We start from the raw sequence: 27,962 nt of genomic DNA, 5'->3' as shown, positions 1-27,962 counted from the left end.
TTTTTATGGTGCACTGATAAAAAATTTAAAAAAGCAATAGATAGCATAGCGCTGTTAGCCAATGCTGAAATGCAAATAGTAGCTTACTATCTACTCCAATTGCAGTTTGTCAAAAATAAATGAAAAAAATAATCACAACATCCACAGGTTTGATATGTTTTAACAGCATATGTTGCAAGGAGATGGTTTTCATGAATGAGTGAATAAAATAGAATAAAACTGAGTACTGTGTACTCTGAAGGTTAGCAATGCTATACATTATATTTAATTTTGCAACTTGTTATAATAATCAGATTATGTTTTTAATCCAGAATCATTTTATATTCATTAAACTATTGAGTGACTCCTCATGTCCTCTGGATCAAGTCAACTGTAATTTGCACTTACCTGTAAGGAGGCAGTTATTATGAACAAATTAAGTCCAAGTCACTCTTGCATCTCTGTGGTACTTAGATGGCAGGCAGGAATTAGCATGAACGTGATGTGACACATAATGAAACATTGTATTCAGTGCATGTTACTAAAAAATAAATGATTTCCAACAGGTTTCTTTTTTTTAGTCCACGGGTTGGAACTATATTCTGTCCTTTTTGTCGTTGTCATCTCTTATTTCTCCTCAGTATGTAAATTCCCACTTGTCGCTCTCACACTCTCCTCTCATCTCTGTAAACCATTCCCATGTCCCATTTTATTCAATGTTTTGCCATCAAGAGAATCCACTTCATCTCTCTTATGTCCCACCCTTGTAAACCATTCCCAGTAATTATGAAGGCAGCAACTCGACTGGGGATTTCATCACATGGCTCAGAGCTCTGAGGAGAGGCCAACATCAGGAAATCCCTGTCACAGCAATGAGACACTAACAAACCACAAGATATACTGAACTGCTAGAAAATGAGCTAAAAAGCCCAGAGGAGCTCTGATTAAAGCCTCAGTTTGGAAACGAAATGCAAGCACAAAGGTTGCCCCACTAAAGGATGTTAGAGATGGGGTTTGAAAAAACAATTATTTTCCTTGCTTGATTGTCTTCATGCAAAGAGTGATAAAATTGCATGGAATTTGCACGGCTAAACAAGCTTAGTGACTTATCATTTTGCAGCCAAAGAGCTAATTGTTACACTTAATTGGTTTTTGGCACAGAATAAATTATACAAATCCTATAAGATAAACACTCTAAAACTTTGGTTCATTGGAAAAAAAAAGTTCTGAAACATCTTGGAAATTCTGCCTGATTCCTTCTTCAAAGCTTTTCTAAGCGGACAAAGAATTGGACAGCATTTTTCTTGTACTGTTTAAAAGGCTTGGGTCTTTATAGAAAATAGGAACATGAAAATTCCCACCAGCCTCAAGCCCCCAGTGAATCAGAGTATTAAATTTGAAGCAGCCATATCCTTCCAACACTGCTTCTCTACGGTAAGTAGGAAAGGCCTAGCATACATTATTCAGTGGTTATTACTATAGGATTGTGGCGTTGAGCAGGATAAAAGTAAGTACTGAGGGTAAAGTGAAAGACATTTAACTCACTGGTCACTTTGGAACAGATGGATTTATATTATTATAATTTCATTCTCTGACTGCATACATCAGTGACCGGAAAAACAAAACTATCTGGCTACAGACAGCGGTGGTGCTATTACTTATTTCCACATGAGGTTCAGTTATGTGCAATTTATTGTTTGCGCATTAGGCTCGAAATGGATAACCTTGAGGCAAAGGATAAACCAGCAATGATAACTGATATACATTAGCAGTAAACCTGCCGCCTGTAGGCTAACCATAGACCAGAGATGTAAGTATTTATTTCTGGTAGCTGCTACCTGATCCTGTCTGGCTTTGATGGAATGGATTGTCCTGACTTTGCAGGGGTGACGGGGTTAAACAGAAGCGTCTGTGTGGCCATTAAAGAAAAAAAAAATGGACTCTCTCACATATATATAAAGCAGAACTCACACACACACACACACACACACACACACACACACACACACACACACACACACGGGTTTAGCACAAATGAAAAGGGATCTGTTATGATCCCTTGGAGAATTGAGTTGAACAGGGACAGAAAGGAAACCACAAGAGGAAAGACGGATACCAGAGGAATGAAATAGATATAATGATTGGTATGAAATCTTCAATTAATTTTTTAATACAGTTTCATTCCTGAGATTGCTGTGCAGAATCTATGACTCTGCAGAACCAAGCTTAAACCCAGGTATTGGAAACTACCAAAGTACGAGTCCTTTAAGAGTAAAAAGTCAAATCAGGAAGTAGCCATATTATATTGTTTTCAGTAAAAAGTATTCAGAAACCGCAAGTCCGTGTTTAAGTGTGAATCTGTGTGTGCCGCTGAAGGTCTAAGAAACTGACCCTGATCAATAATCTATGAGCACCAACACGTCTGTGTAGGCAGGCAGAAATGCATGCAAGCAAACACAACATATGCATTTAGAAATATTCATGGACAGAATATAAAATATATTGTCTCACACATTGCACACACACTGTGCACTTCTTCCACATATTGACTCGGGCAAACAGCAGTCACCGTCACCTGCATACTTTTACAAACAAAAACTTGTACAGAGTAAACTTATTTCTCTTTCACCTCAAGTATTTGAACCACAGGAGAATATTTCATGGTAAATGGAGCATTGCAACTTTATCTTCTCTGCTCTCCTCACTACCTCTATCCTCTGCACTTATCTTTTCTCTTTTCCTGTCCTCAAGCATTCCACAGGACACAGGACTTGAGGGAGAATTTACTTATATGGCCATGATGTAGCCAAACACATTTGTTACTACTGATATGGATGTTCTGCGTGTCTCCCTAAATGAGATGTCTGAATTAGGTTCTCAAAGCCTGTTAATGTTTCAATATAAATGGCATACTTTATTATAAATGCCTTGCTTGTGAGGACATACAGTTATACAGACCAATGTGGAGAGCAAAAAGAGTAAATAAAATAAACATTATAATCACTATTTCTTTTAAGAAAGCTCCAGTTTGTAATGCAGTATTGTAAAAAGTGGTACATCTAACTTTAGTATCTTGAAGTATTTCTTTCTCAGCTGGCATTTATTTTCCTTGAGCTGTGTGACTTTGTTGACTGGTCGCTTAAGCACCATACATTATCATGAAGAAGCAGAAAGCAGAGGGCTGACGTAGCGACTTCAGTTTATAGATCTATTTGGTGTCTCTATCTCTAAAACAGATGCTCTGTGGTTTACCCTACTCTGCCTCCCATCTCTATCTTTCTCCCACTCTTCTTTTTCTCTCGTTGCTCTTTGTAAGATTTATCACTCTGCAACCCTGGAGCCGGGAGGTCCCTGCGTACACCTCTTGTCCCTCTGTACCCGTACCTCTTTGTCCCACCCTCTGCCCTCAGTGTTCTTGAGGCCCTTCAGGCTTTCTCACATTTTCTTAATTTTTCTTTGTCTCTCTGTGGTGAGTAATTACCTGCTTTGTGCAGGCTAGTCTTGCAATGAAACCTGGTGACACAGTTGCTGTGTTTCATTTGGTATACTTCTGCACTTGCTATTTTAAGTGCATTAGTGCATTCACAGTAGATGCATTGCTCTGAGTACAAGGAGGGTATGATAACGGTGAATCAGATGTGAGTAGAATGCTATACACTTCTTGACCCGAAAACTTCAATAGTGACTGAGCTGGAGTCACGAAAGTTAATTTCCCATTGATTCTCCTCATGGACATTTCAGAAAATTCTCATGTAAATGAGACAACTATCTATGAGGTCAATAAAAGCAATGAAGAAATTTGCTTTAAAAAATGTCATTCCTTTTGACAGTGAAGGAACTGCTCATCCCATAATGCATTGCAATTCCCAGATTCCCCAAAGGACTTCTAACTTTCTCAGATTTAATCCGTATCATAATATTAATAGTATATCCTAGTCATCAGTGTGGTACAGTGCTCCATTCCTGACTTAATCACTCTCATAGCTAATAGCAAGTTTTCTTTGGATGGATACAAGATTGTGGTGGATTATCAAAATCCAAATAGAGAATATGAATGAGGTTTTTACTTACATAACCTATCTCTTGAGCTCTATAGTCACCATTCTGGCTACTTAGTAGAAAAGGACGAACTGCTAATTTTTAATCGATTCAATCTCATTCTTGTCTTGAGATTTACACAGATCTCACATCTGTAGATAAAAGTCTTGTAACGAACACTGGTGACCAGTTAAATAGATGATAAGGCTTATGAATGGACATTAAGAAGCTTGAACATATTCAGTCCAAATACCCATACACACAAGGGCACTGCTAGTTTATTGTCTCTGGCTGTGGGAACAGAAAACACCACATTAGCACTGCATGCCACCAAGCACATTACTTATTTAATAGTCTATGCTAGATAACTGAATTAAGGTTGAAAGAGGAATTGGGAAACCCCCACAGGCATTTTATCATACAGTGTTTGATTAGTATTGTATTTAGCCCTGAACGATTTACTATATACTTGACTTAACTGATAAATTAAAACAACTTTGTAATTTTAACCGCATCAACAACAGAGCTTTAGAGGACATTTATAATGAAAAGGTTCCACACGTATCAATAGAGAGACATAAAAACACAGCAGACTAAACATAATCATTCTACTATATTGAGATCTCAGTTTTCCATAAATGAGTTTCCTCATATGTTGCATCACATTCAAAAAGTAACAATTCCTAAAGGTTTGAGTTTGAGGGGATATTGCAGAAGAAGCAGTCACTTGCATAGTCGGAGAGACAAACATGAGAATCGAGCTGACCAGAGACCAGAGAGATTAAAGCTTTTTTATTAGCATGACAGCCAGAAGTGTTGCTTGTTCAGCTTACATCCATAGCCATTTAGAGTCAGTCTGTTAGTGAGACAAGCAATCAGCACGACAGTCAGGAGAGCTAAAAGCTGTTATGATGCTGACGGCAAAGATGAATCAGTCAAATGCATCTTGTATGAGGCTTGACTATATTACTATCGAAACAGCTAATGTATGAAGTTAGACCGCTTGTGAGACCAATCATGAGAGACAGATAGGAGAGTTGAAAGCTGGAGTAATAACTAAATAAAAATCACTTTTGAACCATGTGTCCTGACCAGACTAGTCAGGCAGTCAGTGACATACCAATGAAACAGGAGAGCTGAGAGCTGCTTTTAGGACCCATCTGTACTGGGGGCTGGAGGCTGTGATGATGAGCCACCCGTCTACAGCCTATTATTACCTGACTAATTACATTGGCTACCTCAGGCTGGCAGCCCTATGCCTGTATCCATAATCAAAGCAAAAATTTAACTATTAACTTAATTAATGGTGCAGTGGTGTATGTTGTGTCAGCTCGCAAGAGAGAGTATGGTGCTTGTGACTGTATTTGTTCCTCAGTGCATAGTTTGCATTATTCGATGAGATTTATGAGTGAGACGTTAACAACAAAACCAGAGGGACAATAATGGATGAACAACACAAAGCATATGTGAGATATGTATGGATATTTCCACGCTATACCTTTGCACTAGTACTGGTGGATTTGTTTTCTATGCATTTGATACGATACACATTGTATACATTTGTTTTTCCTTTTATTTATACCTTTTTCTTGCTACCCTGGTGTAAGGGTTCAGTGTTGCTCCAACCAAAATGTGTCCTCTAATAAATTAGCGGACCGCAACAATGTCTTTAAATTTTAAAAGCACAATCTGACAACCATAGCTAATTTACTTCACTAAAATAAAGTTTGTTACTTATTATTGTTTCATTGTAAACTTTTTCCCCCCTAAAATTTTGTTTTAAAAGCACTAGTTTTATATGTGTGTATATGTGTGTGCGTGTGTAACTCCGTGGTAACTTGCAAAGTGTGAAAAGAACAAAATTTATCTCAGGATAAATGTGTGTATTTTTCCATGCAAACAAGACTAAAATTATTTATTTATTTGTTTATTGCTAGAGGCCTAGCTCATATTTAAAGGAGCCAGTTTTTGCATATAATTGTCCTTTATACTGTTCAGGCTACTAGTGGTGCTTTCTTGTTCTGGGTAAATTGGAGCTAGTTTGATCAGTGTTAGGTGTCACTGCTAGCAAAGAGACAAACAACTCTTATTGTTTGCTGTTTGTGTGCTTTTGTGGCATAGGTTTTGGGCAATAGGCAAAGCTGAACATCACCAAATGGTAACTCAATTAGTATTCATACTAAATATGAACTATGATTGCTGAAACTGAGGTTTTTCTTAAACTTGATCTGCAGCACTCTCTTAGTAGCTTTAAGGGAAGCAAACAGTAACAGCAGGTTGAGTATTTATAAAGCAGCTGCCCTGGGCCCTTAATTATCTGAAGACTGCGTCTATAGAGCGTTCTTCAGATGGTAGGAACATGCTCTGAACTAGTACAGTGGGCGCTATGGGTAGATAATACATTGTAAAAATGTTGCCTTTATTTTCTACAGAGATAATAAAGGCTGCACACTGGGGTATTGTGTGTCAAATGAGTGAATAAAAGATCTTATTTTAATAGAATTAGGAATGCAAGTGACGAAAAGCTTTTGATTTTCAGTCTTTGATTACTGCTAATGTCTTTTAGGGGGAGCTGACAATTTTCTCATCAAGAAGGACAAGACAGTATTGTTACTTTTTCATACATCGTGGGCAACATTCAGCTGTCGTATAACGACGTTAGCAACTGTTTAACACGTAGTCATTATTTGGAAACTTTATATCCATAGATTATATATGCATTTAATAGAATAAGACTTCCCATCAATGGTTGCGCTTTAAAATGACAGAGTCCTGCGCTAACACAATAAGACCAGGCATGTTCGTCCACACCGCCCATTGAGCTGGAATGATTCAAGGCATATTACATCTGTCATAGTTTTCAAAGCACCCTTCGCTTTTAACAGAGTGGAAAGATAATACAGTGAAGCCTATCACACGCCCCGTTGAAAATAATTAATCCAGCGTACATGTGTTAGGAAATAGAAGAGAGACGCATTGCACAATAAACTGAGTGGAGCACTCATTTGTTGTTTAGCAAATTTGTTACCCGAGTCTGTATGAGTGGATTATGTGTTTCTGCGTACACATGCACACAAGCTTGAGTGCTTTGAACTGCACCTAAGTGCCCTTTCAGGTGTTAATGTTTGCATGTGTTCATATCTAGAATGTGCATTTATCAAAGTGTGTATGTGAGGTGTACAGTCATACGCAAACGTTGTTTGCCACATGTTGTCTTGTGTACGTGTAAGGCTGTTGTATGTGTGTGTGTGTGTGTCTGTTCATAACTTTGTGTACCCATAACACTTATGTTCATGTTTGCATTCGTGACTCCCAGGAGCCCCTGATGCTCTAAAATAGAACACAGACAGGTGTGCCATATTAGGAATTTGGTCTTCACTTGCATAAGCAGAACAATAAATATCCATCCATAACAAATAGCACGACAGAGAATGGGTGGGTGAATGAGGGAGATTCAGTCAGAAGAGGATGGAAAGGGCCCCCCCCCCCATTTCAACGGATCAACGACTTTCCAATTTTAACACAATACTCATTTGGAATTCAGACCAGAATGCAGCAAGATATTAATTTGGGGAAATCAACAGAGAAATTGGGTCACCTGTGAGCTATTCATTTCAAGCAGCCAAAACAAATAAGCAATTTAAAGGGTAAGAGTGAGAGACGCAGGGCAGAGGAAGAGAATAAAAAAAGAAAATGATGCAAGTGCAGAGATGTAATGAAAGAGGTGGAAACTTGGTTAAGTATATAAGTGGGAAGAGTCAGCAGACTGGGAAGGGCTGGGAGCGACAGCCGAGGTAGCTCTGAGAGAAGGACCCAGAGAGAGAGCGATGTTAGATTGTTTTTGTAAGCCAATGAAAATGGCAGACATCAGGTTTGCATTCATTGCAACACATATCCACTCAATGTAAACCAAAGTTGTCCCAGTCAGACTTTAAAAGAGGAAAGCAGAGGTCAGGGTCACAGCTGTATTTATATCATTTAGGTTGAGAATAATTGGCTTTTCGCAGACATACACACAATTCAACACAAGCAAACACAATCACAGATGGATGCCATTTTGAATGGATTATGTAAATTGAGTGCAAAGGATCCGGTGCTGGCAGAGAGGAGAGGGAGTCAAGAGTGAACTGTGGAGGTTGATACAAGTTATGACAGTACTGGCTGGTTGGTTGAAAGGTGTCCAGTGAAGCAAGAGCCTACAAGGCACAGACAGAAAGTAAAGTAAATAGGTGTAAATGAAAACTATGAAGCTATTTTGGTATTCGTGGTTATGTTTGTGAGAGTCCAATAAATCTACATTTTGATGTTCTTTTAGTCATCTCTCTCTCCTCTTCTTTATAGGACAGTCCACTGATCCTCCAGTCAGACAGAAATGTGACTGTCAATGCTCGGAATGAACAGGGACAACTGACTGGTCAGCTAACTGTGGGTAAGACATACACCAAAGACATACAAGATTTTCTCTTTAAACAACCTCCAAACCGGATCATTTCTCTAAGGCATTGTTTGTACTTGAATTCCTAAATACATTCCACTGCTTTCTGTTTTGCAAACCGAATGCTATCTGTTTCCATTGGCGTGTTTCACTGAGGCTGAGAGCCGGGCTCTTTGGGCTTTTGTCTTGACTATATCATCTTTCCAAGCTCTTATTGAATTAGTGAATGTCCTACAGAATACAGAACTCAAAGGACATGTAGTGTCACGGCTGCACAGCAGTCGTGTGGTGAATTGAGTAAAGGATCCAAGATGCAGGCACTGACTGGGGTGCGAGTGAATATTTATTTGCAGATGTGATAAGGGGACAAAAACAGGAGGAGCAGAGCGGGGAGTAAACCAACCTAAACTGGGGAAAACTAAAGAACTCAACTTAAACCAAACACGCACAGGGGGAGGAACAAAATACACAATGAAAGATGGCGGAGAGACGTAGACTAAACACCAGGTTACACAGAATGATGCAGACGGACACGGAGTTAAACAGACGACGCGACAGAGAGCACAGGAAAACACAGGGCTTAAATACACGGGCAGTAATCAGGGAATGGGCCACAGGAGGGAGACACAGCTGGGAGCAATAAGGCTAACGAGACAGGGGAGAGGTAAAACTGAACACACTGACATGAGACATGAACTTTCAGAATAAAACAGGAAACTAACAGACACAGAGAATCAGACAGGACACTGAACATGACAGGCAGACTCATGAGCAGACACAATAACACCATGGACAGACAGAGGGAACACAGAGAAGTGGGAGCAGGCAGGCAAAGAACAGAAACCTAACAAATGGCAAAATCACAATAGAATACACACTCGGAATGAACAAAAGCATAAGGAAACACAAAACACTGAGTCCTCAGACTCAGGACCATGACAGTACCCCCCCCTCAAGGGCTGGCACCAGACAGCCCAACAGAAACACAAAAACGGACCAAAACCAAAAAAAAAACCCCACGAAGCAAAAAACAGAAAACGACCCGACCAGGGCGGGCGGTGGGGGTCCAGGACGGAGGGACACAGTCCGAAAAGGCCCAGACGGACAAGGTCAGGGGGCCGACCCGGAGGCCAAAACAGTTCAGTTCCGGGGGCCGACCGTGTGAAAGGCAGCGGCAGTGGGGCAGGTCCGGAGGCCGGCCACGCAGTAGGCAGTGGTGTGGAAACAGTTCTGGGGGCCGACCGTGCAGACGGCAACAGCGGCGTGGAAACAGCTCTGGGGGCCGACCGTGCGGACGGCAACAGCGGCGTGGAAACAGCTCTGGGGGCTGACCGTGCGGACGGCAACAGCGGCGTGGAAACAAGTCCGGAGGCCGGCCACGTGGAAGGTAGTGGCGGCGTTCAGGAGGGCGTTCAGGAGGGCGTCCACGGTGGCGGAGATGCCCAACAAGCGGCCTGGCAGATGACCGACGATGTGGAGGTGGTAGTAGGGGACCTGAAGGCTGCGTGGCCCCTGCAGCCCCAGGCGAAGCGGAGGCTGGACCAGACGAGGCGGAGGCGGAGGCTGGACCAGACGAAGCTGATGAGGACGCTGAAGCAGAAGCTGGACCAGGCGAGGATGAAGCGGAGGCTGGACCAGACGAGGATGAAGCGGAGGCTGGACCAGGCGAGGATGAAGCGGAGGCTGGACCAGACGAGGATGCAGAGGCTGGACCGGATGAAGCCAAAGCAGACGCTGGACCAGGCGACGAGGATGAAGCCAAAGCAGATGCTGAAACCGGACCAGGCGAGGCCGAAGACTCTGAGGCCGCAGCAGGCGAGGGTGATGAGACTGCAGCTGGTGATGAGACTGCAGCTGGTGATGAGACTGCAGCTGATGGCTGGACGGGCTCCTCGGGCCCCCCAGCTGACGAGGCAGAAGGCTGGACGGGCTCCTCGGGCCCCCCAGCAAAAACAGTCTCAGACCCAGTGGGCACTGGAGCCCCTGGCACACACAGAACAGAACCAGCAGGCACACGGGCCTCTGGCAGGGACGCAACAGAACCAGCAGGCGCGCGGGCCTCTGGCAGGGACGCAACAGAACCAGCAGGCACTCGGGCCTCTGGCAGGGACGCAACAGAACCAGCAGGCACGCGGGCCTCTGGCAGGGACGCAACAGAACCAGCAGGCGCGCGGGCCTCTGGCAGGGACGCAACAGAACCAGCAGGCGCGCGGGCCTCTGGCAGGGACGCAACAGAACCAGCAGGCACTCGGGCCTCTGGCAGGGACGCAACAGAACCAGCAGGCACGCGGGCCTCTGGCAGGGACGCAACAGAACCAGCAGGCGCGCGGGCCTCTGGCAGGGACGCAACAGAACCAGCAGACGCGCGGGCCTCTGGCAGGGACGCAACAGAACCAGCAGGCACTCGGGCCTCTGGCAGGGACGCAACAGAACCAGCAGGCGCGCGGGCCTCTGGCAGGGACGCAACAGAACCAGCAGGCGCACGGGCCTCTGGCAAACACATGGCAGACGGCAGCTGCACAGAGCATTGAGTCTGCTCAGGCAGCGACGGCCGGGTGCCGTCCCCAGCTGGCTTCTTAACCGCCAGGGGTCCCGAGTCTGCTGGGGGCTGAGACCCAGCCTCTGGGGAGGCCCTGGGGCGAGTAACAGTCTCTAAATTAGCCAGTTTCTGAGAAACTAGAGTGGTTTTAATGGGTTTGTCTCTCCGCTTAAAATGGCTGCTAGGAACGGGATTCAAAATGGGTGGCACAGACACAGCCTCCAGTATGGAGGGAACGGGTGATCGGGCTAATGGCATAGATGCAGGCTGGGCTAATGAACTGGCTAAAGGCTGATGTACTGGTTGAAGTGAGACTGGAGTTGGTGGTGGAGTGGATGACACACAGTCAGTTACTGTTATGGATGTTTTGAAAATGCCAACTTGTGAGAGGTCAGTTACCACGAAGGTAGGTAAACGCCGTGTACTGTCTCTACTTTCACTATGAACAGCCCCAGAAAACACAGTCCCAGAAGCACCAGCGTCCTTAAAACTCACCACAGCTGGTCGCACAGGAGTCCCTGAATCCGGCTGTGGGGTGAAGCGCCGGTGGTGCGAATGTTTCCTCCCAACCGTTGACGGCTCCGACAGGCAGGGAAAAACCTCTGGGGGGTCGGGCCGTGAAACCTCCGGTGGGTGACTCTGAGACGGATGCTTTGTGGCGGTCGTAGTCCATTGTTGCTGGGCGCAATCCGCTACTTCCCGAGCTTGCACCGCTTCCCGGGCTTTATGCAGCTCAGCGAGTAAGTCTGTAAATCCCCGGACCTGGTGGAGATAGGGATTTCCGGCCAGGATTGCTTCAACGGCATTTATCCCCACAACCTTCGCTCGTGCATTGGAGGTGTGGGTTACCCAGTCCACCAGGCGTAGAGCCCGTGTGAGGTCGCTCTCCCCGGTCAGGGCCGCTGGATCCATCTTGTGGTCGCGTCGTACTGTCACGGCTGCACAGCAGTCGTGTGGTGAATTGAGTAAAGGATCCAAGATGCAGGCACTGACTGGGGTGCGAGTGAATATTTATTTGCAGAGGTGATAAGGGGACAAAAACAGGAGGAGCAGAGCGGGGAGTAAACCAACCTAAACTGGGGAAAACTAAAGAACTCAACTTAAACCAAACACGCACAGGGGGAGGAACAAAATACACAATGAAAGATGGTGGAGAGACGCAGACTAAACACCAGGTTACACAGAATGATGCAGACGGACACGGCGTTAAACAGACGACGCGACAGAGAGCACAGGAAAACACAGGGCTTAAATACACGGGGAGTAATCAGGGAATGGGCCACAGGAGGGAGACACAGCTGGGAGCAATAAGGCTAACGAGACAGGGGAGAGGTAAAACTGAACACACTGACATGAGACATGAACTTTCAGAATAAAACAGGAAACTAACAGACACAGAGAATCAGACAGGACACTGAACATGACAGGCAGACTCATGAGCAGACACAATAACACCATGGACAGACAGAGGGAACACAGAGAAGTGGGAGCAGGCAGGCAAAGAACAGAAACCTAACAAATGGCAAAATCACAACAGAATACACACTCGGAATGAACAAAAGCATAAGGAAACACAAAACACTGAGTCCTCAGACTCAGGACCATGACATGTAGTCTATATAGCATGTTTCAGGGGACTCACTAAAAAGGTCATGAATGAAAAGCTGTGGGAAACTATACCCATAAAGCAATAAGTTAATACATAAAGATAAATATGCTTTTTGAATTTATTTTCTGGTCTGGATGTCATATTTATCTTTCTGTGGTTGACCAGTGTAGGGAGGTCAACGTCAATGTAATATCTAAAAAAGAAAAAACAATATTATTAACCCTTTAAGACCTACCATAGAACCAAGGCCGCCAGAGCTTACTTTATATTTTTACATGCTATAGTTCCATTTTAGGGAGCATTTCAAGTTGCTATACATCAATACAACTGTTATAGCCCATATTATAATAATATGTATGCATTAAGTCCACAGTAACGAGATGAATTGCAAAAAAAGTGCAATAAACTACAAAATAATTGAAAATCGTTTTTGGTTTTTTTTACGTATATTTCTACTTGGAGAAATTTAAGAGGTTTATCCCTCAAAACTTTAAATGCAAAAAAATTGCAATAAATAGCTTACAACAGCAGGAAATTTATTTTGAGTGTCTTCATAGTTTTATTTTTGAGATACACCAATTTTTATATACTGCAGGAAAAAATGAAAAACAATCCTATGATGCAAATTTGCAAAGAAAACAGCATGTGCATCAAAATAAACTATTTTAAGTAGTGCAATTGGAGTTCTAAGCATCCCAGCAACTATTCAGAAAAGCATAAAGTCAAACATGACTTATAAAAACACCAGCATTGGCTTTTAAGGCCTACAAGTAAAAAACTACATTTTCCGCGAAAATGACGTCACTTCCAGTTTCGGGCAGGTAATGGCGGACATGCCATCATTTGCGCTGATGTCTGTTTCAATGTGGGAAGTGTTACAAACAGCTGATCGGATCAGCAAAGCGTGTTTCTGGAATATTATGTTTTTGTTCCTGCTAGCGCTTTTTATGCAGTATTTGCAAAGCTATGTGTGGAAGGAAACCGTGACCAAGGACAAGCTGATGGCATAAGATGTAAGTACAACTCCTCCGGTTTCATATGCAAAAAGTAAATTATTGCGCTAGCTTACGTGGTTCCGGTTCTACAGGGATTTAAATATAGTTACGCAAAACTGCTTTAAAGGGTTACATTAAAATAATTTTTTTTAGCTACTTCGTCTCAAATGTTTGTAATGCTGATTCTTTTAAAAGGAAAAATCTGACTCAAGGTCCTGCTACTTGCCATATAAATTCCCCAGTCTTTCATTGTGTGTTGTGTGACTTTTCAATTTAATACTGACCCAATTCCCAGTGTCTTTAACCCCGTGGCATTTTTTATCCACTAAAACCCTGTTCCTTGCCTTTGATTCGGTCTGATTGGTTTAAATGAAATGTTTGATGAGGTCTGGCTGTGCACTGATTCCAAAATATAATCTAATGTAAGATATGATTGCCACCATTTTCATACTTATACAAGATATAGCTGACATCATATTTTGATATGCAACTGTGTTTCTAAAAAAATAAAATAAAATATAGTGTTTTGTGATAACTATGTATGTCCTAATTTTATATGTGATCCACATTGTTGCTAAGATATGGAAATATAAATACATTTTGGATCAGTATGTGGTACCATCCAAATGACTGGAAGGCCAAGTTTGAGCAAAGGCCTTGCCTATTATAGCAGGACTGAACCTTTTACAACAGCATGTCTCTTTGGTAAAAAATAAACCGGCTGCTGCAGTCTAGACCAGTCAGCCACTGAAAATATTTGGCACACAATCAAATTAAAAATAGATCACAAAAGGCCCTGGTCAGCTTTTTTATGTTATTAAAAACACCTGGGTGAGGTGTTCCGGGCATGTCCCACCGGGAGGAGGCCCCGGGGCAGACCCAGGACACGCTGGAGAGATTATATCTCTCGCCTGGCCTGGGAACGCCTTGGTGTTCCCCCGGATAAACTGGAGGAGGTGGCTGGGGAGAGGGAGGTCTGGGCCTCTCTGCTTAGGCTGCTGCTCCCGCGACCCGGCCTCGGATAAAGCGGATGAAGATGGATGGATGGATGTTATTTTATGTTATTATTTATGTTATTACAATTCATTGTTTTCTGTTCTTCTAATATACAATTCCTGCTTTTTTTGAAAAACAAATTATTTTTGTTATATATTATGGTTCTGAAACATGGAAAACACAGTAGGATCTATTTTTAATCATTTTTCATTTTGGTTTTGTTCACAATAGATACTTTGTGGCATTTTAAAACTGGATGTGATGACTGGGGCATAAGTGTAACCAAAGAATAAACCAAAGTATACTGTGTCCTCTCATGGTAGCGACTTTCAAATGTCACAATGTAGCCAAATCCTAAAAGCAACAATTTGATCATCTGTTTTCTGAATGAATGAATCCATTCACAAGATCAGTATTATGTTTTGTTTTCTTTCTTTCTTTCTTTCTTTCTTTTTTTTTATAAGACCAATGATAGTAAAACTAAAACCTAAACCATAATGACAGAATTCCCACGTCACAGATCAATGGGGAAATAACTTTTACTATATCTTCCAAAGGAGCTGTCGGCAAGTCTATATTGGTTCAGTTCTCAGACCTAGAAGACCAGTGTTTTAAAAGCAAGACTTGACTTTGGGTGGTTGGTGGTGATGCCAGAATTCAGGTTGCTGCAGACATGAAACATCATTTGCAGTCTGACAGGTGAAATAAATGGTATTTTGAGGCAGAAACTTTTCATCCAAAGTCTTCCATTTGATGTTAATGCAGCATATAGATATTCATCTCCTGTAGATCGTCCGGGCACTTGCAGTATCGATATACACAGACTTTCCATTTCTGACACTTCAAGGGCTTGAAATTCCTGACAGATCACCTCCTCCTGTGAAAACCCCCCCTAAAGCTCCCTTCCTCACTAAGAAAAGCATTTTAATGCTTATGTGTGTCTGAATAAGTATCCGTGTGCCTGTCTTGCAGTCAGTAGAATCAGCCAGTTTTCAAACTATACAGCTAGAGAACCCACTGCAACCAGCCTAGTCAGGCTGTTTGCAGTGGTCAGGTTTGGTCAGACATGTACTTATTACCCTCTGTTACACACACTTGTACAGTTAAACTGCAGGTACAGCTTAGATAAGATAAGATAAGATAAGATAAGATAGAACTTTATTAATCCCTCGGGTGGGTTCCTCTGGGAAATTCGACTTCCAAAAAGCACAGCAACGACCGAAGTTACAGTTACAGAATTGTTATATATATATATATATATACACACACACACACACATATATAAATACAGAGACAAATATAAATAAAATATACAAAGGGGATAAATAGAATAAATAGGAATAAAAAATAAAAATACAAGTGAATTGCACATTTCAAGTATTGAGTCTATTGCACTGTTGACTATTTACAAAAAGTATTGCACAAGGTATTGTACAGTGAGGTGAAGAGGCACTACAGCTTAGTTGTTCCCCCCTCCTTTGTCCTCCTGTTTCCCCTCCCTCTCCCCTCCAGAGAGGAGTTAAACAGTTTGATGGCGTGTGGGACAAAGGAGTTTTTAAGTCTGTTAGTTCTTGTCTTGGGGAGAAGCAACCTGTCACTGAACAGACTCTTCTGATTGTTTATGGCCGTGTGCAGAGGATGCCCAGCATTGTTCATAATGTCCATCAGTTTCTTTAATGTCCTTTTCTCTGCCACTGTCACCAGAGTGTCCAGCTTCATGCCGACCACAGAGCTAGCCCTCCTGATCAGTTTCTCCAGCCTGGATGAGTCCTTCTTTGCTGTGCTGCTCCCCCAGCACACCACAGCATAGAAAAGTACTGTGGTGAGCACAGGTGTCGAACTCCATGCTTCCATGCTTGATCCAACACAGCTGATTTAAATGGCTAAATGACCTCCTCAACATGTTTTGAATTTCTCCAGAGGCCTGGTAATGAACTATTTATACCATTTGATTCAGGTGTGTTGTCCCAGGGTGAGATCTAAAACCTGCAGGACACCAGCACTCGAGGCCTGAAGTTCCACACCCCTAGCTTAGAGCTTCGAATCCTTAAACACAGGGCACATGCCAGTAGGAGATCTAGCAGTAACCACATAACAAAAAAAAACCCCACAGATATGATCACATTTTGAAGTTCTCACAGACTGACTAATAACATAAGAGGGGAGGGAATGAATCTTCTTGAGGAGCTTCTTCTATCTAGCAGCACAACCGTTTGGTCTCATCCTGCTGCTGCTTCTGTGTTGACTCATCACCAGAATTATCACAAAACACACAAATACAAACATCCATCCTCTCTAACCTCATTTTCTTTTCACTCTCTTCATACAGCTTCTCAGCAGTTCTTAAAGTAAGGCAGTTATTTCCACTCACCAGAAACTTGCCAAATCTGAAGCAGAAAAGTTCCACTTCAGCAACCTCCTTATTAGTATTCATCACTAAAACTCACCAGAGGAACAGCTTGCTTTAGCTTGTACAAGAGGTACAAGATCATCATGGTTAGTGGTATGGAAAGGTAAAATGGCCACAAATGTTTGGAGTAGTGCATTAATATCCAGACACAGGTACACTGACACCTCATTATATACTGGATTGTTAAATCTGCACAGAAGAATAAGAAAAAAACAAGAACTAAGCTCCAAATATTTAAAAATGAATGGATAGCAAGACTGGGATTAAAGTCATATATTAGCTCTAGGTGAAAAAAAAATGTGTTGTGATGTTAAAACAAATATTATTTATTCAGGTAGGGCTCATATTATGTAATTAGTCGTATTTTAAATTAGAAATACCGTACAAAACACACAGCCCTTCTTCTACCTTTAGCTTGCAACCTCCTGAAGCATCATCTTTTGATTGAGAAGATCTGAGTACATTTGTTGGCCTTGGGCTTTTCGTCTCTGTTTTATTGCTCTCTTTCTTTCATCCCTCCATCCCCTCTCATCCGCTGTGTTGCTGTCAGCTCGTTAATGTGAGTGAGAACCTGTCATCTCTGTCTTCTCAATGGCCAACCATAAAGATGATGAGTGAACTTGGAGTTTTGAAGCCATACCCTTTCACCCACCTAGGTGATCATGTTCCAACATTACAGGCTGTGGAGTGGTGTCTAAACAGCATTGTGGAAGCAGTTGTGCAGCATGAAAGACTATTTCCTATTGCATTGTGAGTGGTTGAGTTAAGTTGAGAATGTGTACATTACTTATATAAAATAGCACCTTATAATCAGTACAGAGAAAGTGGTCGTAGTTGGTTGATTGGAAAAAAAGAAGAGCTTATTCTTACATTGTTATACATTGTATCCTTTAATTACCCTGTAGTGGTGGTAGTGTGGGACCCATAGAATTGTAAGGCATGTTAATACACATTAATGGACATCCCACCTCCCAGTCTTATTATTTTTATTGTCTGGGCTTATTACTGCTATTATTATCTTGGCCATTTGCAGTCTGACAGACAGTAAACTAATTTTAATTATTGCCTGCATGAGTGAAGCTCACACAGGCACTTGGGGCAGCTTAGGCTTTCTTTGAGTGGGATGTGCAGGAAGGAGAGGAGGGGTCTGCAGAATGCACCCACGTTATACTAATGTGGTTGTGTTTTTGTATTTCCAATTAGCAAAAATGGCCAGAATTTCTATAAACACAGGGACACAGATGAATAATGAATATGTTAGACCAATGCACTACATTGAATGTAAAGAACACATTCATGTTGGGAATTTGCGAAAAAAAAACAATGTAGTGTAATTTGTTAATGCATATTTGTTAATATGCAACTACCTGTTGCATATTCTCCAAGTCGTGTAAGTGGGCATAGTATTGCCCCTGGGAGTTTGATAAGATGTAGTACAGAGGACGTAGGAGCTTCTTTCCTCTGTGTAGTACAGAGGAGTATACTGTAGTATAGAGGACATTTTATGATTCATACAACTTTCAAAATTGTATGAATTTTGAAATGACACACACCAAATGACACACACTTGTTTATGAAGTGTGTGTCATTTGGTACGCAGCCTGCAGAGTGCAGCCAAGTTGCACACTGCAGGCACCTGAACCAAAGGAAACGAGTAAAAGTTATTCTAAACTCATGCAAGCTGGGAAGTGTGTTTTTGTTGAAGTGTACAACAATTAAAATGTACAACTTTCTCTGAAATATTATGCAACGCTCTTAAATGTCTGTGACCTAAATCTTAAACACAAATAAAACACTGCATCTATAATATTGACATCTCCATTAACTGGTCAGCTCAATTATTGTTCACAGCACATTTTCCATTTAATTTACCTGTGCATCTGTCCATTGGGAAAGCTGGCATTAATTACAACTTATGTGGGTGTACATTTAGGTTCTGGCTATTGACTTTTCATTTTCCTACACGTGTTGTGCTGTTTGATGCAAAGGTACTGATAGTGCTCATTACCAATGTGGTTGCATTTGTCTGTAGCTCTCTCTCGCTCTCTCGCTCTCTGTATTACAGCTAATATTCTTGCTGCTCTTGCTATTGCTAATATTCTTATTCAGTCACAGTTAGTCTTGGGTGAAGAATAATCTGTGATTTAGAAAGAGCACATTAAAAAATGTTCTGCAGGTGAAAAGTTGCTTACATGTCTGTTTTTTTTAATAAAAAACTTTCAATATCAAATTTCTTTCTTTCCACCTCCCTTTACATCCGTTAATTCACACACACATGCCTCTTTCTTTTGCCGTTCTCCTTCCTTTTTCTTGTGTTATTTTTACCTTTCACGTTTTAGACATGCATGGACCTCCATCTCATATTAAACCAATGATTTCCCAACTGACCTTCATCTAAACTCAGACTTGCATTTATCACTTCATTATCTTTACCTTCTTATACTAATTATGTTCCCTTTTATCTTAGCAGAATCACTCTGGCATTTGGCTGAAGTAGCTCAAAAAGCGGCTTATCAAAGCAGTAAAATTAGAGGGCTAAAAGGCAAAGGCCATACAGAATATTAATGATAATTAACAACTTGTAGTAAAATTGGTGGGAATTTTGTTGTAGAAAGTAAGATTATTTTTATGAGTTATTGCACTTAGCTCTGCATTATTGGCCTTACAAATTATATAGCTGTTAAACTTAAAAAAAAAAAGCTTTCATTCTTTTCAGTAACATGGTGTTTCCATGGTAGTTAAACAGTTGAATGCCAGCTAAAATTGGTTTCTGATTAGTGTGCGGAATGAGAACTTGCAAAGCCTTGCATAAAATTCAATTGTTCCATTACACACAGTCTAATTATGAATCTACATCTTTTCAAATCCCCCTCTGAGAAACAAATGACGTACATAACAATCATATTAAGCAGGGATCATATTATCGGCTAAAGAGAGATCTTCCTGGCTTGGCTGGATGAGAAATACAAAGATACCAAATAGTCTGTTTCTACATATGACTTTCCCCTCACCCTACCAGCAAAGTTCAGACAGCACGTCTTCCTCATTTTGCTGCAGCTCGAAGATCAAATCAATGGCTATAATGAGGCAATTAAAAATACATAGAGCAGCACATTAACAAACTGTAATACACTTAAGGGACCATCAAGGACTCAATAAAGGCATGGATTTACTGGCATTGTTGTCATTTATCCTTTTGATTGCACTTTAATTGCACAAAGTGTAATTGTCTGCATACAGTTTGGGTTTCAAAATGGCAAATATTGTTTTCGTAACTTGCCCATATGTGTAGGCATGCCCCGAGGAATGGATTTAATGGACCATATCAAGTCATTCTTCTGCACCACTGAATTGCGGCCTTCATGCTGTTGGTGGTTGGACACAATAATAAAATAACAGCTATGTTGTATTATAAAGATCAGCGTTCTCTCCTTGCTTCCAGCACTGCAGGATTTAATAATATTTTCCAATTTCAATAAAGACATCTTGAATAGCTTATGATTTTTTTATTATAATAAGTTAGTGACAATTTTGGGATTTAATAAAGGCAATTAGTAATCAAAACAATTGAAACTGTTATCCACATATGCAGCAGTCAAGACCCACATAAATATTTGCGCTAAATGAAAAAACTTATAATGCCAGTCAGTTATCTTAGGAGTGGTGATTATTACAAAATAGATTTTATCCATGGCTAAATGACATACTTTGTGGGTTTGTTTACTCGGGTATGGTAGACATTTCAAAAAATAATAGAAAAATAAAAAGATTTCTACAAAACCCAGACTCGCATCTGACTAACTGCCGACGGGCATATAGTCACCACTCTAAGACTCTTTCTGAAAAAGAGAGAGAGAAAAAAATTGTCTCATGTAATAGCGTATAGTGTTGTTTTATTGGGATGCATTATATTATATGGCACACATTTTTTTTATTTTGTCCATGTTGTGTAGCTACAACATTATGGGTACTGGAGAATATTTTCCCTGGTAAACTATGCCTTGAAGAGAACATTATAAAAGCTACAAGATTATTTCATTGTTTATGCAGTGGATGGAGCTATAAACAATACACATTTGTTATTTGTGGGCAATAAAATATCCACAAAAAGCTGCTTGGTGGCATGAACCAGATGAAAAAAGTGTCTCTTTGGGAAATAATTAAAACTTTATATGTGTTATATTTTATAAGCTATAAATATTTCTTCATTCACTTTTTCTTAGCACACCATTTTCCATCTGTATAAAATCATTTCTAAGAGAGCTGGTGTTTAGGAACTATGACATTAATATGTGTTTAATAAGTAAATATGCCATCATCTTGCTTAAAATTAATTGTTCTAATTTTAGCTGGTGTGTGAAATATAATATCAATAAAACTTTTAGTTTGCAAAAAAAAACCAAAACAAATCAAGGGCCCACACTTCATTGTAAAATCTTGTCTCTGTTTACATTGGATTAGCCATCAGTTTGAAATTCTTTACACTAGCTGTGTCAATGTGAATCTGTCTGTGACCACGAGAATCATATATCAACTTCACATTCATGCTATATTTACCTTGATATGTGTTTGATGCCTAAGTCATGAACACATACTTTATAGATTATATTTAAGTTACACATAAGTCTTCAAAAGTAGGCTGTGTGAAGCCATGCACTGCTCAGTGTGATGCTTTTACGGTAAACATCATATTTTTTAAAGAGAGTAGCACCCAACCAAGACAAGGAAAAGAGTAAAATCATGGAATTTTTTTTTTTTAAATACAAGAACTGATTACATCACATTTACCTTAAACATAAATCCTCAGTTGATCTTTTGCTGAATATAAAGTGTAGAGGAATATATACTCTATATATTTTGTTTACTGAATAATAACTTCTGTTTTCACGCATAGCCTGCCCCAAGCTACTAACATCACTAATTGTGTTAAGCCTGGCAGTAGCTGTTTGGTTGTGTTTGAAGCTTTAAATTATAAAGAAATATGTATAGCTGTGTGGCACAACCTTTGCATGTCTTTTCATCAGCACTTCTACCACTTCATCTTCCCTCCATCCCACAGCCTTGACACCAGAGATCGTGTTGATTAATGTAGATAACAAATGGCACTCATTTGTCTCTCCCTCTGTCGCTTTCTCTCCTCTCTTACTATATTAATGACTATAATCAACTCTAAATAAATAATTTGTGTCCCTCCGTGCATGAATCTTATCCTCCCACCTGTAGCAAATTCAGAAGTTGAATTAAAAACTGCTTTGCAGTGCAGTTCCTCCCATTCTCCCTAGTACCCTCTGTATGTTTTCTTTCCGGATTTATCTGTGTCTGTTTGTTACAAAACATCGAAAAAATACCTCGAAGAGATTTAAGGTGAGCTGTGGCGCACCAGAGGGCCTGTCTTTGTCTTTGGTAGAAACACTTCAAATGATATGGTGACCCTCTTGTTTCCTGCTGTTGCATCATGGTCATGTTGCATGCTGTTTACTTTCAAAGGGCCGAAATAATGCAGCTGCTTTCTATTTCCCCCCCTGCTCTGCCACTTTTATTCTCTCACTCCACAAACACTGTCACATATTACTTTGTATATCTCAAAATTACTGTGGTTGACTTTCAAGTCAAAAGAAACATTTTTATTTTTACTTATTTCTTTATTTTTGTGTATGCTAACCAAAGCCTGCATATGCATTAAAATTTGCAACACTACCCTAATGTGAAAGCAGGTATTAGGAAACGATCATTTTTGCAGTCTAACTTGAGGTAATAAAGGAAAGACACATGGATCGGTTTTACATTGGTTTGCGACAGATTTGTGCTTCTGTACAAAATACCCAGATTCCCATACACACACATTGGGTGGCTGTAGCTCAGGAGGTAGAGCAGGTCACCTACTAATTGGAAGGTTGGTGGTTCAATCGCTGGCTTCTCCAGTCTGCATGCCAAGTATCCTGGGACAAGATACCAACCCCAAGTTGCTCTCCGATGCGTCCATTGGAGTGTGAATGTCGTTAGAAAAGCACTCAGTTTAGAGTCTTGTGAGAATGGGTGTGAATGTGGCATGTTGTACACAGTGCTTTGAGTACTCCGGGAGAGTAGTCCATTTACATTCCTGATTCCTTATGACGTTTCTTACATATAACAAACATCAGATGGGAAGAACAACAGGCCTTCCACAAAAGACAAAATGAATCACATTTCTTTAGGAATGGAGCCCACTAATCACTACTAAACTACTGGCATAATACATATTGAAACACACAAGGACTCCAAAACAAAACCTAATAGTGCTCTAGTCAGTATGTTGCTAGTGACAGAGAACAAGCAAGCAAGGTACATTTTGTCTTCTCACTAGCTGCTATATTGGGTTTCAAGTAATTTGCAGGTAGGCTTATGTTATCTAACATATATGGCCAAAAGTATTCGGCTGTGAGGGACATCCCATTCTTAATCCAAAAGGCTTAATATGCTGTCAGTCCACCCTTTGAATCTGTGACAACTTCAACTCTTGTGGAAGGCCACAAGGTTTAGGAGTGTGTTTATGGGAAGCTTTGACCATTCTTTCAGAAGTGCATTTGTGCAGGCAGACCCGGGGGAGAAGGCCTGTCTCGAAGTTACTGCTCTAATTCATCTTAAAGGTGTTCTGTCAGGTTGAGTTCACACCAGACTTGCTCATCCATGTCTTCATGGACTGTACGTTGTGCACTGGGGGCAGTCATGTTGGAACAGGAAGGGGCTATCCTGACTGTGGAATATTTAGTATCAAGGAAATTTCACAACTGTATTTGTTGCACAGGTAGCATCCTATCACGGCACTATGTTGGAATCCAATGAGACCCCAAGAGTGACCCATTATTTCACAAATGCAAGCAGACTGCATGCCTAGGTGGTTAATCTTATACACCTGTAACTTGAACACTAACTTGGGAATAAATACTTTTAGCAATATAGTGTATGTCTTCTCAGACTAGCCGAAATTCAGCACTGGTGTCTAGAGAAATCCAAACCTAGCCAATCAGTGTGCTTAAATTTTATACTAAAAGGTGAATTATTTTATCACCCCGAGCCTCAGATAAACTAAAAAGAGATTACATTAACCACATAACAATAGCAAACAAGAATCCTACTTCTACAAGACCCAACCCGCAGTCATTGAAACTCTAGATTGAGCTGTTGGACAGCATGTTGATTACAGGAGCAATTTATGAGCTCCACAAAAACTCAAAACCAAAGGTCTAAAGTAAATACTATATTATAATATTGAATGAAAGCTACTGTCTCCTATAAAACATGATAAAGTTGTTGGCTTGCCCAATTCATCGTAACTTGCAAGCAAAAACCCATTTTTTATAACATTTTCATAACCTTGGTTTTCTGAAAGGTTGGAGGCTTTGTGAGGATCCTTGAACATGAGAATTTCACTTTTTCCTGTCATTCTTCTTCAAGAGCATGCAACATATAATATACTACATTTTGTGTGTGTGTGTGTGTGTGTGTGTGAGTGTGTGTGTGTGGTGCGTGTGTGTGTGGTGTGTGTGTGTGTGTGTGTGTGTGTGTGTGTGTGTGTTTATTGTTTAATGTGTGGACATACTGCAAATTAATTTCCCATTGGGGACAATAAAGACCATTGGAACTATTTGACCACTGAAACTATTCAGCCTATTGATATCTATATTCTTTGAAGCATTGGATAAGCAGTAGAAGATGGATGGAAGATTCAGGATCAATTTTGTAATTCAGAACATACACAAAATTTATGTTACTTATATTATATAAAATAAACAAGAATGAATATCTGATAACAACTTAAATTGAGGTTATTTGTTGGGACTAGTAGAACAGCAGAGACTGGCTTTAGAGTTGTGATGCAGATTTTTTTTTTAAATCATCAATTATTATTATTAGTAAGATTATTTTGTCATCTTCATACATCGGATATATATTCTGTATAAAATATGTCATAATATTTAATATGAAAAAATGATTAATGTAATAAAATGACTATGTAGACAATGATTCATTAATGACCAATATTGAATTAAGTTAAAAACAAAACCACTAAAAAGTAAACATACTGTAAAGTGTGTGAATAATAGTGCTTAAACATTATGACTCATATACTTCACATGGACATGGGCACGTGTTCAGGTAGAATTTCTTACATCTAAAAAGATTTAATGCATATTTAATCTTGTCATGTATTTTTGATAGGCGTGTGATGCAATCTTGAAGCATGCCATGGAACGCTTCTTCTGCATTCAGCATGAAGAGCTGCTTTCAAAACATAGTGCTGCTGTGCCTGGTATCAGTGGTTTTTTTTTTTCATCAAGAACAGCCTACAGAGCACTTTCACATACACATTCAGTTTTCTCAAGATTCTCCTCACCACACTCCTGACAATAACTGGATCCAAGAGGTACTTTTCTGCTTTTGAAAAGGATCAAGACTTTCCTGAGAAACACCATGACACAGGATCGTCTTAATGCTCTGGCTGTGCTCCCCATGGAGTAGAAACTCGTCAGAGACATCCCTGACTTTAATAAGAAGGTCATCTAAAGCTTTGCCACTGAAAAGGCAAGAAGAGCAAAGTTTCTGTACTGGCAGTCGAAAGAAAAAATGTTTTCTGTATGTTTTATCCCCAGATTGTTTTTTATGCATAGTTGTCACCAATTTAATGAAAATAACATATTTAAATTATGAAACTAAAAGAAAAACTCCTGATAGCTTCTATGTTCATTCATATTTGCTCTATGGATAGTTAATATTTAAAAACAAAAAACAGTCATTAGCAAGCATGAAAGATCAGTTAATATTTTTAAATTTCTTATTAATCAAATATTTATTCATTTATTTATATATTATTTTCTATACTTTAATTAGATTAGAAGCATTTTTTAAATATTTCAAAGAAAATATGTAGTGTGTGTCTCTGAAATATTTACTTCTTGCAATAAATCATATTGTGAAATTTGTTGAAATGACTGCTTGCCAACATTACTAGTGGCCATATTGTAGCCATCATGCGTAGCTAAATTATAGCCCTTAAGCAGTAAGTATTTGGCTACTTTGTCACAGCCAAGTCAATTTTCTTTCTGTTTTACTGATACTCAAGTATACGTGACATGCAGCGCGTAACACATGGGTAATAATAATAATCCACAACATTGTCATGTGTGTCTTAGGACTTTTTTGGCAAATCCTAGCTCATATGTCCAAGCATAACTTCACTTAACAATTGCAGTTGTCACTCATAGCAGCAAAACTGTCAGATAAAAGTAAGGTCAACTTTCATTCTGTATATTATGGGAATACAAAGTAGCTGTATACTAGCATTTTGAAGTGTCATTCACTGAAAGAGAAAATGTTGATAAAGCCTGTTCAATGTGATTCACAGCTGAAGAGCAGTAAAATTGAAGCTGATTGGACTTAAATGACAAAAAATGGCAACAAAGACACTATGAAGGTGCTAGATTATGGTTCATCAAGTGATCGCTTGTGTATAAAATGGGTCCCAGAGAGAAGCATAACAAGTACCAGCATTTATAAATGACTTTAATCCAACAAGTACTTTAGTAGTGCAAGATGTTTTTCAGTAACTCAGTAAGATGCAGTAATATTGAAGATATTCTTTTCAAGAGCTTTTATTTGTTATTGCTATCATTAAAAAGTTAAAGCCTATGTTTTTAGTTAACAGATGGCAAGAAGTGATGAATAGAAACATATTTTCTTGGTGGGAGCAATGTAGTTTCACCTGCAAGCATGGAGCTAAATGCACCCTTCTCACATCGCGTTCGAAAACGAAGAAACATTTGGCTCAAGATTTGACTAAATATTTTAAGACATGGATTGTGTGTTGCTTAATGCAAAATGCAAAATTACCCCATAGGAGCAGTTCCCTTCGCAATACTCACAAAAGGACCCACTGGGCTTTTGAATATTCATTAAATTTGACATTCCAGACAGGAGGGGAGCTGACAGGCATATCAGCCTGACTCACTCAACAGAATGCTCATCTTAATCCACTGATAAGTTGTACCATGTCTGAATAACTAATTAGAACAGTTAATGAGTGAAATTCTGTCAGACTTATTTGCCTGACATACAGTGTAGCCGGAAACTATTCACAAAGCTTCACTTGTTCCACATTTTGTCATGTTACAGCCTGATTCCAAAATGGATGAAATTCATTTTTCTCCTCAAAATTCTGCACACAATACCCCATAATAAAAAAGTGCTTAAGGTTCTTGAATATGTATAAAAAATGTTTATATTTTTAATACATTAAAAGATTAATAAGTATTCGTAGTCAGTTTTTGCTCTTTGAAGCACCTTTGGCAGGAATTATAGCTTAAAGTCTTTTTGAGTCTGATGCTACAATATTTGCATAGCTGTTTTTCCCATTCTTCATTGCAGAACATATCAAGCTCCATCAGGTTGGATAGGGGATGCTGATACACAGTCATTTTCAGATGTTTCCAGAGTTGTTCGATCAGGTTTAAGTCTGGGCTTCTGCTGGGCCACTCAAGGGCATTCACAGAGTCTTCTCAAAGAAACTCTTTTGTTATCTTTGCTCTGTGCTTAGCATCATTGTCCTGTTGGAAGGCGAACCTTCACCCCAATCTGAGGACCAGAGTACTCGGGAACAGGCTATCGTCAGTGTTCTCTCTGTATATTGCTGCATTCATCTTTCCCTCGACCCTGACTAGTCTCCTAGTTCCTGCTATTGAAAAGCATCCTCACAGCATGATGCTGCCACCACCATTCTGCACACTAGGAAATTATAATGGCCAGGTGACGAGCTGTGCCTGGTTTCATCCAGACATAACACTTGGCATTCAGGCCAAAGAGTCCTGTCTTTAATCAGATCAGAGAATTTTATTCATGGTTTGAGAGTTTTTCAGGTGTCGAATTCTAGGTGGGCTCTCATATGCCTTTACTGAGGACTGGGTTCTGTCTGGCCACTGATTGATGAG

General features: G+C 40.2%; 1 protein-coding gene across 2 annotated transcripts in view; it reads left to right on the top strand.

Annotated features, from left to right (window-relative positions):
* Window positions 1-27,962, top strand: part of LOC309708419 (zeta-sarcoglycan-like) — a 370,409-nt gene that overhangs the window by 266,660 nt on the left and 75,787 nt on the right. For both annotated transcript variants that reach the window (XM_082536450.1, XM_082536451.1), the window contains exon 4: window positions 8,359-8,446. In XM_082536450.1, coding sequence (XP_082392576.1) covers window positions 8,359-8,446 — 88 coding nt within the window. The remainder of the gene's footprint in view (window positions 1-8,358; window positions 8,447-27,962) is intronic.

Source organism: Aulonocara stuartgranti (assembly GCF_965226115.1).
Source record: "Aulonocara stuartgranti genome assembly, chromosome: 6".
Classification (NCBI taxonomy): domain Eukaryota; kingdom Metazoa; phylum Chordata; class Actinopteri; order Cichliformes; family Cichlidae; genus Aulonocara; species Aulonocara stuartgranti.
This window is presented reverse-complemented; position numbering and strand designations above follow the sequence as displayed.